This window comes from Oratosquilla oratoria, chromosome 2, assembly GCF_046742065.1.
Source record: "Oratosquilla oratoria isolate Oo_2021 chromosome 2, ASM4674206v1, whole genome shotgun sequence".
Lineage (NCBI taxonomy): Eukaryota > Metazoa > Arthropoda > Malacostraca > Stomatopoda > Squillidae > Oratosquilla > Oratosquilla oratoria.
The window spans coordinates 29,503,617-29,516,063 of record NC_134778.1 but is presented as its reverse complement, the minus strand read 5'-3'; the positions used below and the strand labels follow the sequence as shown (position 1 = coordinate 29,516,063).

The following is a 12,447-nucleotide window of genomic DNA, read 5'->3' as shown; positions in this document are numbered from 1 at the left end:
GCCACATCTCTTCATTTTGAGACAAGAAAATGGGTCCTTCAGACCACCTACTCGTTTGTCTCCCTCTCGTTGAATTATCTGCTGAGTTATCTTTACTTGGCACATACATCCAACAGACATTATCAGAATTCTCCCTAATCTGAGATACTCTATCAGCTACAAATGTTTTGAATCCTATGTGTTCATTGCCTAGGTATTTCAACACTGTAGTCGAATCAGTCCAGATATAAAATCGGCTTATCTATAAAGGTAATTCTCTTACAATCACATTCTTCAATTTGATAGCGAGCGTGGCTGCAACCAATTCGAGTCTTGGAATAGTAATTGGTTTCAAAGGAGCCACCTTAGCCTTTCCCAAAATGAAACTACATTGGATCTTACCATCAGCATGTTTATATCTTATATATCCCACTGAACCATATACTAATTCGCCAGTCACAAAATATGTGACACTGAATTGACTTCACTGCTGATGGTGTACCTTTCTTCGTACAACAATCAATACTAAACACTTTGAACCTATTCAACCTTGACATCCATGCATATGTGTCCCTTCTCCCTTTCAGTAAGAGTACAATCCCATCCAACACCGTTTCTAAATAAGTTCTGTAGCAAGACTCTCCCTTCTAAGACAACTGGTGCCAACATGGATTATACACCTTGCCAATGACAGCTAACAGTTCTCTCTTAGTACTAGGTATGACATCAATGTCAAGTGATATGCTTATTTTATCTTGAATAAGAGACCAATTTAGTCCTAATGTCATTAAATTCACTTCTTTATTTTTGATGAACTGTTCTACACACTCACTATATTTCTCCTTCTGTAAGCTATTCACAAATCTAAGAGAGTTACTGCTGAACTTTGTCAGGTTAAACACACCTTTCCTACAAAGATCTATCACATTAGCACTTATGTCAATCAAGTCACTAATGTCGTCTGATGACACCAAAAGATCATCTACGTAGAAATTGTTGAGAACAATCTCACTCGCTGATGTATGAGACTGACCACCGTGGTCTTGTACAACTCACTTTAGAGCGTAATTTGTTATGCTCGGAGAGCAGAAAGAACCAGATGGATGAGAAGTCATTCTTAACCGAACTATATCGCATCCTATTTGTCCATCCCTCCACCACAAGAAGCGCAAGTAATCTCTATCACCTTCAGGCACCTTGACCTGATAATACATAGTCTCTATATCTGCAACATATGTATACAGTCCCAGTCGAAATCTCAAAAGGACACCTAACAGAATATTACTTATGTCTGGTCCCTGTCATAACAAATCATTCAAGGATAAACCATTTACACGGGCTGCACAATCAAATACTACACGCACCCTATTTGATTTGGTAGGATGACGTACCCCAAATTGTGGAATGTACCATACTTGTTGGTTCTTCACATCACACGTCGGAACCTCTTCGGCATACCCCTTATCTAGTAGGTTAATCATAAACTGATTATATTGCTTATAACATTCGTTATCCTTGAATTTATTTTTTAACCGCTGAAGTCTTTCAAACGCCATAGGTTCACTATCAGGAACTATTATCGGCTTCTCTTTCATTGGTAAAGGAATTTCATATTTTCCATTAGTCATCTGCTTACACCCAGACTCAACAAATTGTAACCACTTTCTATCTTCTACACTAAGTTTTATTGAATTTAATGATGAGTCCACGAATTCTCTGTTATAGGAGTCAATTAGTTTCTGATTTAGATCATTACCAGCTACCTTTATGCTATTCACAGCGACTTCTTCAGCAGTGTCTGTTAATCTTCCCCAAATGACCCATCCTAAAAGTGTTCTCAAAGCATACGGATCTCCCACTTTCTCTGCATGCACTACTTCCCAAGGTTCAGAAGCTTCTGGTACATTACTTCCTACCATAATCTCTGCCTCTCCTTCAATATGATTAAATTCTAATTTCCTCAAATGCTCCCATTTTTCTGTGTCACTCTTTCTAATACTGTGACTCTGACTAAGAGGAAGTTTCTTCAATGCAAATACAGGTGGTAGTCTAATCTGGTTATTTCCATCAATATTAGCTACAGACATCCCTTCAACATCAAGACAAGACATTTCCTTTGTTCCTATCATTGTGCTAACTTGCAATGTAGCTGGCTGATAGTTCATGTCTGTCACTCCAAGTTTCTTCAACAAATTTCTAGTACAAAATGTAACAGAACTACCATTGTCAAGATAACATCTAGTGTTAACGACTTTACCATTCAATACCATTTGAACAGGGATGACAGTGGTGTCTCCTACTGAATCCTTCAATTGACAAGCAAATACTTGAACTCGAGAATCATCAACCTGATTAATTACCACTGCACTAACTGTTGCTTCTTCACCTCCTTCATTTCTAGAACTCTCTTTCGACCTTCGCATAATTGTAAGATGTGAACCACCACATTGTTCACAAATTCGAACTACTCTACACTGTGACGATTTGTGCGCTTTCCTTAAAGAATTGAAACAAAGTCCTAGATTGTAAATCTGGTCTAATCTCTCTTCATAGTTTAACCCTCTTAACTGGGAACATACATCGATAACATGTTTTTCCTGACATAACCAACAAGAAAGTCTGGTTCTCTGTGTACGTTTTTCGTAATTCAAAATTCTATTTGGATTCCATGTACTAGAGTCTCCTGCTCTCCTGTCTTTAAATCCCTCATTACACGTCTCCCGAATGTTGGATTATTAAGTATTCTTACTTCTTTCTCCAGAAATTTGACGAGATCTTTAACATCCACTAGCTTCCCGCTCTCGGTTATTTCATCAGCTATTCTCGTCCATTCCTTAGCTACAATACTATTGTATTACAACATAATTTCACAACATCATTATATTATATACAATGAAACGATACAATATGACTCAAATCCAGATTTGTAACACTTCCAATATCATATTTCCTACATCGTGAATTACATACATTAAATCAAGACCATTAGCCTACCTATGTTGACTTTATTTATGACCGTAACATTGCTAACGCTCTTGCTCTCATCTCCTAATATGAAGTCTACTTCGTTTGTTTTTTTTTTTTTTTTCCATTTGGACTTCTCCACGTCCATATACGACCTTCGCGCTTTTGGAAGAAAGTGGTCATTATCCTCATGTTGTAGTTCTCTGCAAAATTGACTAACATCTCGCCTCTGTCATTTCTTTCACCTACTCCAAACTTCCCAATGCACAACTCATCTCCCATCTTCATTCCAACTTTAGCATTGAAGTTGCCTATTACTAACGTGTACTTACTTCTTCTTCATCCATTACCTGACTTAAATCATCATAGAAGGATTCAATTTCATCGTCTGTACTCTGTGAAGTTGGTGCATAAACCTGAACTATTCTAAGAATACATAGCCTAATCACAATCCAAGCTACCCTGTCTGATAAACTACTGAACTTGACTACGTTACCAGCAACTTCTCGGTTGATCAAGAACCCTACTCCACTAGAGCTTCCTTTGTCCTTACCTCTATAGTAGAACAGGTGGTGACCATCTTGTAATTGTATCATTTTTGTTCTATTCTTCGGACTTCGCTCAGTCTTACGATGTCCCATTTGATGTTGTCTAGTTCTTCCATTAGATTCTCCAGCCTGTCGTCTTCTGAGAGAGTTCTTATGTTGCATTTTCTTCATGCTGTTTAATGTCTTGGACGGTGCTTACTCACATTCGGTGGCACACTGCCCGTAAGCACATGAGGCAATGTGGTTGGACCTTTGGGAGACGATGACCCAACAGGAACGCCCGGTTTTGTTTTGTTTGTAATTTTCATGGTTGCAATAAAGGTCTTTTTTCAGTGATCTCACTTCCCTGCCAACTAGTTTCTGGTGAGATATTTCTTTGGTGTCACCTTATTCATTATATTCCGCTTGCGACAGAAGTGCTTGCGTAAACAGTATTGCTTGAGACAGTATAACAGTCTTTCTGATTGGAGAAAAGGGTGGAGGAGAGAAATTATTGGTGCACGGAGGTAAAGTCACGCCCTTAAAGGGTGGCACTTGTTTGTAACGTTCAAAGTTATTGGATGAATTAAATAGTGACGTCGGAGAAGACTAGGCTTAGTGGGTGTACAAGGATCCCAAGTGGGAGTCCCTTGGTGTAGCTTGAATAACCAAGGGTAATTAATTGGAAGAAAAGAAGAAAACTATATCTCCGTTTTAATTCACCCCATCAAGAAACTTTACTAACTTGTGACAGAAGATTTGGTGGAAACATACGTAAGAGAAGGATGAATAACATAAGTGACTAAAGTATTGGTGGCTGTGGAGTTAACAGTGGCGGCAGCTAAGGATGAACCTCCTCCGAAGTGATTCGACGAACGCCTCCGAAGAGTACACCAATTGACAGTACAACCACAACCAACCCTGTGTTAATAGAACGAGGAGTCTTCATACTACGAGTGGAATAAGACGATCTCCAACGAACGACGAGGTTGATGAACGACGAGGCTGAAGTACGTAAGGAAGGCTAACTGTAGAGGCAGTCAAGTCAAATCAACTTACTGAAAGTATGAATAACACAGTCTTGCGTCATGAGGTTCATACCTCAAATATAAACATTCCCAAATTCGCTGGTGATGAAAACACCTAAGGGGTTAATAAGTTCATTACCTTAATAGATACATTAATTGTAAGCAAATATGTAACAGATGAAAAAAAGAAAATAGAAATTTTAAAGGAGAATGTAGATCCTGACAAAGGTAGAGCTAGGTTTATCATAAATTTCCAGAAAGCATTCATTAAACATTTTACATCAAAGTGTGATCAGGATCCTATCATGTCTTTGGTTAGAATGATCAAAGAAGTTAAAACAAGTGAATCAGACACAGAATACTTAGCTAGATTAAATAAATGGTCAAAAGAAATGAATTCTATCTTGAAAGATTCAGATTGGATAGAAAGATCTAGTGACAAAATGAAAGTTTCTCAGGTAATAAGATTAATCACATTTGGATTGTTAACCAAAAATTCTGATGATTTAACGGCAGAAAAGCTGTATAAAGATCTCAAGTCAAATATGAATTTAGGGGAGGTAGATTATCTACTTCAAGGGGTACAGTGAGACTAGAATAATAAATCCATATCTGATGACAGTGGGACAACAGAAAGAAACTAGGAACTCTAGAAGAGAGTATAAGGAAAGAGAATTAGGACATAGACAGAAAGTTAGAAGTCCATCCAGGGATACTAGAATTGTATGTTTCAATTGTAATACTTGGGGACATAAAGCACAAGACTGTTATTGTGGAATTATTTGTAGAAATTGCAAATATGAAGGTCATAATGAGTATCAGTGTAGAAACCCACCTTTCTGTATGTATCATAAAAAATAGAGCATAGAACACATGAATGTAGATATTTTCGTATGCACTAGGAAACAAGAGGAAAACCCCCAGACACAGAATAAACCAATATTATAGAGCTCCCCATATATATATATATATATATATATATACAGATAGACAGTATTGTGTTAAGGATAAGAGTGATAGAAGGATGAAAGAAAACTTCAACATCAAAGACAATTACAATTGGAAGGACTTCTGTAAGACCTCTCATTGCTGGTAGAGTGTTCAATAAACCTGTTCAAATATTTATTGATACAGGATCTGTAGTTAATGTTATAACTAGTAGAGTTTTAAGCCAATTGAAACCAGGAGTGAAAATCATGGAGCCAATCTATTACTCATTGCAAGGAGTAACTGGAAATCAGTTAAAAACATTAGGTAAGGTTGAACTAGAAGTCATCTTATATACAAATGAACATTTGCACATCCCAGTGATACTTGTAGAAGAATCTGTTTTTCCAGGAGATTTATTGATAGGATTTGCAACTATGAGAAAAGAAAACATGGTCATATGTTCTGCTGACTTAGGGATCTTAGTGAAATAACAGTTAATAACATCTTTAAATCAACCAGTCTTAAGACCAGTGACAGGAATCAAGGAATCCCTAAGAACGGTTGGGAAAGATAACATTTTTACTTTAGATAACGAGGCCGAGCAGTCCAGACCAACAGAAAGTAAAGCCATACATAGTAAACCCAACTTAGATATTCAAGAAATCCCAGAAATTACTATTTCATCAACTACAAATAAAGCCTTGCAAATTGTGGATGGTGGCATAATAAAGTCGACATCATTATACTCCAGAGCAATTAACAGGGTTAAAGTGCAGTTGAAAGTGCAGTCACTGTAGACTGAAATTTTAACCATCCTAGAATCAATTAGATTAAAAGGTTTGAAATTGGATTCAGGTATTTATAAGTCAAATAAGAACATGGTAGAAATATTAATGATTAATATTTTGAATAAAGATATAGTCTTAAGGAAAGGTACACAAATAGGATATTTTCAGGTGTGTACAAAACCCATTAAGATTTTAAATGAGAGTACTGAGGAGGTGGAATTACCAATTTCGTCAATCTGTTCAGTTCAGGAAGAAATAGAGTTAGGAAAGAAATACAATGTGATAATTATTATCGGGAATCTTAGTGTTTACCTTAGTCGGGAAACTTTCCCTCAAAGTGTTATTTTCTTCGATTCAGGAGCCTTTCGGACCACGCCTATCATAACTTTAAGAAGATACGATTAAACTCACTTCCTCTTTATTTTGTTTATTAAATCTGTGGAACTATTTTGGTTTAATAAATCTGGAATTAACTTTGAAAAAGTAAATATTAACCCGTGGTCTTCTGAGCTCTTTTCAAACTCGTAAGACTCCCTTGGTACACTTTGTGCACTAACGGTCGGAACAGTCGTTAGAGTACCCTGAGCTCAGGACGAAGAAGGACTTCCTTTTGGAAACCTCTAACCAAGGGTTAGAAGGTTCAGAAGGCCTTCAAGATATCGTATTTCTAAAGCAACTACATTTAGAGAATCTACGCAGGTTAAAACAAAGGTGACCGGTAAGTTCTCAAATGTATTACTGAAATATTAAACCGTAGTTTTCATAACAAGAATCAATCAGAACCTACTAATTGCCCTGAGTTGGATGAAAGTTTAGTTGCTTTGCTCGTGAAGCACAATAAAGCAATTGCTTTGCTCGTAAAGCACAATAAAGCAATTGCTTTGCCAGGTGACGCCTTAGGCATAACAACTGTTTTAAAACATCGGATTAAATTAAAACCAGGAACACAACCTATTCACATACCCGCCTACAGAGTTCCTCACTCTAAATTAGCAATAGTAGATAAACTGATCACTGAAATGTTATCGCAGGATATTATTGAACATAGTAAAAGTGAGTGGAACTTTCCTTTTATTCTAGTGCCAAAATCAGATGGTACTATGCACCCAGTTATTGATTATAGGGAATTGAATAAGCGCACCATACGTGACAGGTTACCATTACCAGTAATAGAGGATATTCCTAGAAGTTTGGGAACTGAAAATAGATATTTTAGCACTATAGATATCAAATCTGCTTTTTGGCATATAGTTGCATGAAGACTCACGAGAGTTCACAGCATTTTCTACTCCAACGGGACATTATGAGTTCAAACGAATGCCATTTGGGTTATGTAATAGTCCATTAACTTACATGAGATTAATGAATACAATTCTAGATGGGTTGTTAGGAAACACTGCCATATTTCTAGATGATATTCTAATAGTTTCCCAGAGAGTGGCTGATCACTTTAAGAAATTAGATTTGGTTTTCTCAAGACTAGTTGAAGCAGGATTGAAAGTGAAACTTGAAAAATGTAAGTTCTTGCAGGACAGTGTTATTTATTTGGGACATATGATAGACAGACATGAACATCGTACAGTGAATTCAAAGGCTGAAGTAGTAAAGAATTTCCCAGTTCAAAACAATGTAGAAAAGTTAGAAGTTTCTTGGGATTGATAGGATATTATAGAAAATTTATTCAATGATATGCGGACATTGCTAATCCATTAAGTTCTTTGTTGACCTGCAAACAGCAAGCTTTTGACAAGTTGAAAGATAAACTCACGAGTTCTCCAATTTTAATATTTCCAGACTATGATAAAGAATTCATTCTTTGCACTGGTGCATATCTGACAAAGGATTAGGAGGAATACTTATACAAAAGAGAAATGGAACTTTGAAAGCAATAGCTTACACATCAAGACTTTGTAATAGCGCAGAAAGAGAAACATTAGCAGTGATATATTCATTAGAAAGATTTAGAGATATGATATTGGGGTATCCAATCAGAATGTGGACTGATCATACAGCTATTCAGAACTTATTCAAGCATAAGAATTTAGGGGCAGACTCGCTAGATGGTTTGCGGTACTTCAGTGCTATGAAGTTAAAATTGAACATATTCTGGGTAGAAAGAATGTTGCGACACATGCACTTTCTAGAAACATTAGTCAACCAATGACAGGGTTGATTAATTTTGTTTATAGTGTAGAGGAGTTAGTAACCTTAGATGAGGAAATGGTAATAAGAGAACAGAGAGATGATAAGACATGTGACTCATTAGCCAAGTATTTGATGAACCCAAAAGGAAATCCTCCAAAACTACCAAAGGGGTATAAGATAGAGAAATTTCATTTGGCTAATGGACTTTTGTATAGAAAAACAGTTGTAAGTGGGAAAGATAATTCTAGCGGTCCAGTAAATCAGTTGGTAATACCACAAACTCTTGGAAAAGAAATATTGAAGTTACTTCATGATAGTGATTGTAGTTCACATCCAGGGAAGGATAAAACTTATAGACAAGCTCAACTTAAATAATTTTGGCCAGGTATGAAGAAAGATATATATGATTATATATGAAATTGTTTTGAATGTGTTAAGGTGAAAGAAAATACACCAAAACCTGCTCCTATGTTTACCTATCCTATTCCACAGAAAACTTGGGAAATAGTTCATATAGATACATTAGAGTTACCTATCTCTGAGAATGTATATAGATATGTATTTGTTGCCATTGATTATTTTTCAAGATTTTGTATTTTACAACCCATTCTAAATAAAAAAAAAAGCTGAAACTATTGCTTCAGTAATCTATGATCAGATAATCAGTAATTTCACTACAACTAAGATCTTAGTTTCAGATAATGGAACTGAATTCAATAACAAAATCTTGGAAAAATTATGTAGATAAAGAAAGTAAACATTCTAGTGAATCATCCACAAAGTAATGGAGTTGTAGATAGGTTAAATAAGAAAGTTATTACATGTCTTAGAAGTATGATAAGTCCTCATAGTATAACTTGGGATACTTGGATTCCTTGTGTTAAATGTACTCGAAACAACCAAATTAATATAGCAACTGGTGAAACACCTCATTTTATTATTTTTGGGGAAGACAAAACTCTTCCATATGAAATCTTGACTGCAGAGCAGAAACCTGTATGATTATATATCAAATAGGATAAACACTTTTCAAAGTGTTCATCAAAGAGATGAAAAAGCAACAACAGAAAATAGCACAAAAACTAGAATTAAAAATAGGAGATTTAGTCATGATCAAACTATATTCATCCTATAATAAACTTTCACCAAGGTACTCAGGTCCATATAGGGTGATTGATTCTGCAGGTGGAAATAGATATAATCTCTTACACTTGGAAAGTAGGAAAGAATTGATAGGCCATTTAGATGATATGAAGGTTAGGTTGCAGATTTGTAAAAATTACTGCTGTAATACCCTATGTATCAATTTTAATGAACCAGAAGATTATAGGAAATATTTTGATGAAATTTTATGTGAATTGAATATTAATCTTTATGTGTTTTACAGATAGTATCAACTTGACCAAATATATGTACTTGGGATGGAAGACCTAAACTAGTGGAACTTGGTATCAAGCAGGGACATGAAGACCTTGGATCTGTTGTGCTCAGACTTGGAATCTCGCCAATACTTAAGGACAATTCATATAAGTAATGAAAAAGTATTTTGTGAAGCATTAAGAGTGTGTCTAAGAAGATAAAGATAATGAAATTCAAAAAGACGCTTTACAATACTTCTGTGACTTTTGTTGCATATTACCTATCTCAACATCATTGAAAAGATGAAAACATTCTCCATTGAGATCAAATGTGCTTAGTCAAAGTGGTGAGTTTTGCCAATTTGTTTGAATTTTTAATTTTATCTGTGTTGCAAATTAACTTATTTATACCTTATTATTCTGACATGTCATTCACCATTTTTCTGCTTGAATTATTATTCATATTATGCATTTTGGAGGGTTGCTTATTTCTTTGATATGTATATGTTTAATATGTTTTACTGATACCATTTTACCTGTTTATGCAAGGGTAGATTAGCTTCTTGTATATGATGATTTCCAAGTATATACTAACGAGCCCTGTAAGAGAGTAATAGATATTATTGGTCAGGATGACCAAGGGTAGCTGCCGAGCCCTGTAAGAGGCCGGTAGGTAGAGGTAGAAATTGTAGATAGAGGGGTAGGAGGAAAGATATGCATATTTTATTACCTGGATGTTTTGAAACAATGGCCGAGAGGAAGTGCAGATTTTCATATTCTCGCTTACCGTCAGATGTTTGTCAATATAGGACTAGGGTATCGATAGAAGTGATGTGACGAAATGTAAACATTAAGCCACGTTCCGCTTGCGACAGAAGTGCTTGCGTACGTAAAAGTATTGCTTGAGACAGTATAACAGTCTTTCTGATTGGAGAAAAGGGTGGAGGAGGAGAGAAATTATTGGTGCACGGAGGTAAAGTCACACCCTTCAAGGGTCGCACTTATTTGTAACGTTCAAAGTTATTGGATGAATTAAATAGTGATGTCGGAGCAGACTTGGCTTGGTGGGTGTACAAGGATCCCAAGTGGGAGTCCCTTGGTGTAGCTTGAATAACCAAGTGTAATTAATTAGAAGAAAAAACTTATGTACGTTTTAATTCACCCCATCAAGAAACTTTACTAAATTATGACAGAAGATTTGGTGGAAACATACTTAAGAGAAGGAAGTGGCATGGGGCCTACAGATGAATAGTATAAGTGGCTAAAGTGTTAGTAGCTGTGGAGCTAACAACCCTGCAGAGATTTTCTCTATCGGCATAGTTTTTGTAATCATCAAGATTCTCAAGCCTATCCACCACGTCAAGAGTCAACTCTAAGATAGAATATGTATATATGTATATATATATATATATATATATATATATATATATATATTTACATATGTATATGTATATGTATATTTATATGTTTATGTATATGTATATATATAAATAAATATATATATATATATATGTATGTACATATACATACATATATAAACATGCATATATATATATATATATATATATATATATATATATATATAAAAGAGAGGCTGAGAGAAAAGAGAGAGGTAAAAAAGAGAGAATTTGAGAGAAAAAGAGGTTGAGAAAAAAGAGGTTGAGAGAAGAGAGAAATTAAGAGAAAAGAGAAGTTGAGAGAAAAGAGAGAAGTTGAGAGAAAAGAAAGAGAAATTGAGAAAAAAGAAAGAGAAGTTGAGAGAAAAAAGAGATAAGTTAAGAGAAAAGAGATAAGTTGAGAGAAAAAGAGATAAGTTGAAAGAAAAGAGAGATAAGTTGAAAGAAAAGAGAGATAAGTTGAGAGAAAAGAGAGAAGTTGAGAGAAAAAAGAGAAGTTGAAAGAAAAGAGAAGTTGAGAGAAAAGAGAGTGTAGTTGAGAGAAAAGAGAGAAGTTGAGAGAAAGGAGAGAGAAGTTGAGAGAAAATAGAGAACCTAGGAGAAAAGAGAGAGAAGTTGAGAGAAAAAATGGAGAAGTTGAGAGAAAACATGGAGAAGTTGAGAGAAAAGAGAGAGAGAGAGAGAGAGAGAGAGAGAGATTATATATCTACTTAAGTCCAGTATACAGGATAGGAGAGACTAGAATATGAGAAAAAAAATTGGTGAAACTGTAATCGACTAAGGAGAACCAGGTACAAGAAACCTCTCCAGACGCTTGTTATATCAATGCCGCTTAACGATGAATTACTGAGGCAAAAATCATGTTATATGACATGCAACATCCTACATGTTGACTATAGCAGGCATGTTGAAATTTGACAGAAATAAGTGGCAGGGTGGTGAGGCAAACACAATGTTCGAGTCACACATGGTGTAGTGAGGCATAGCCCTTCTGAAGCAAGGATCAAGACACCTTAAGCTGGTCTATTCCCACAGCTTCATCATACGATGACACCCCCCTCCCAAACACACACATTTCTTCATCTACTCCAGAAATGTTTCGTTCCATTTACTTCCTTCACTCTATAATTTGCCTCTTCATTCACTTGTTCATTGGTCGCTACATGAGACTCCGGATACTTAAAAATCTTTCTTCATATTCACATTCAACCTGTCACCACCATTATCATTCCTGTACATCTCATCCTTACATTTCAACTTCAGCAAGACTGAGGAGGTCCTGGTAAAAACAAAATGCAAGAGAATAAGAATCTGAATTCAGGATGAATAAA

The 12,447-nt window shown here is 35.6% G+C and overlaps 1 protein-coding gene across 1 annotated transcript; it reads right to left on the bottom strand.

Annotated features, from left to right (window-relative positions):
- Positions 1-626: 626 nt before the first annotated feature.
- LOC143035104 (uncharacterized) lies at positions 627-2,402 on the bottom strand. The gene is made up of 3 exons (XM_076201673.1): positions 1,371-2,402; positions 1,166-1,277; positions 627-961 (listed from the first exon to the last, which is right to left on the bottom strand). Exons 1-3 carry the CDS (start codon positions 2,400-2,402, stop codon positions 627-629), a joined length of 1,479 nt encoding a protein of 492 aa, XP_076057788.1.
- Between the last annotated feature and the right edge of the window lie 10,045 nt (positions 2,403-12,447).

What these genes read in the sequence shown, in the direction of transcription:
- LOC143035104 (XM_076201673.1), bottom strand. Translation starts at nt 2,402, where the DNA reads ATGCGAAGGTCGAAAGAGAGTTCTAGAAATGAAGGAGGTGAAGAAGCA. An exon ending in GGTACATTCCACAATTTGGG is followed by an intron (nt 1,278 to 1,370) that starts GTACGTCATCCT and finishes TTGTTATGACAG; the next exon opens with GGACCAGACATAAGTAATAT. An exon ending in TCAGGTCAAGGTGCCTGAAG is followed by an intron (nt 962 to 1,165) that starts GTGATAGAGATT and finishes ATTTCTACGTAG; the next exon opens with ATGATCTTTTGGTGTCATCA.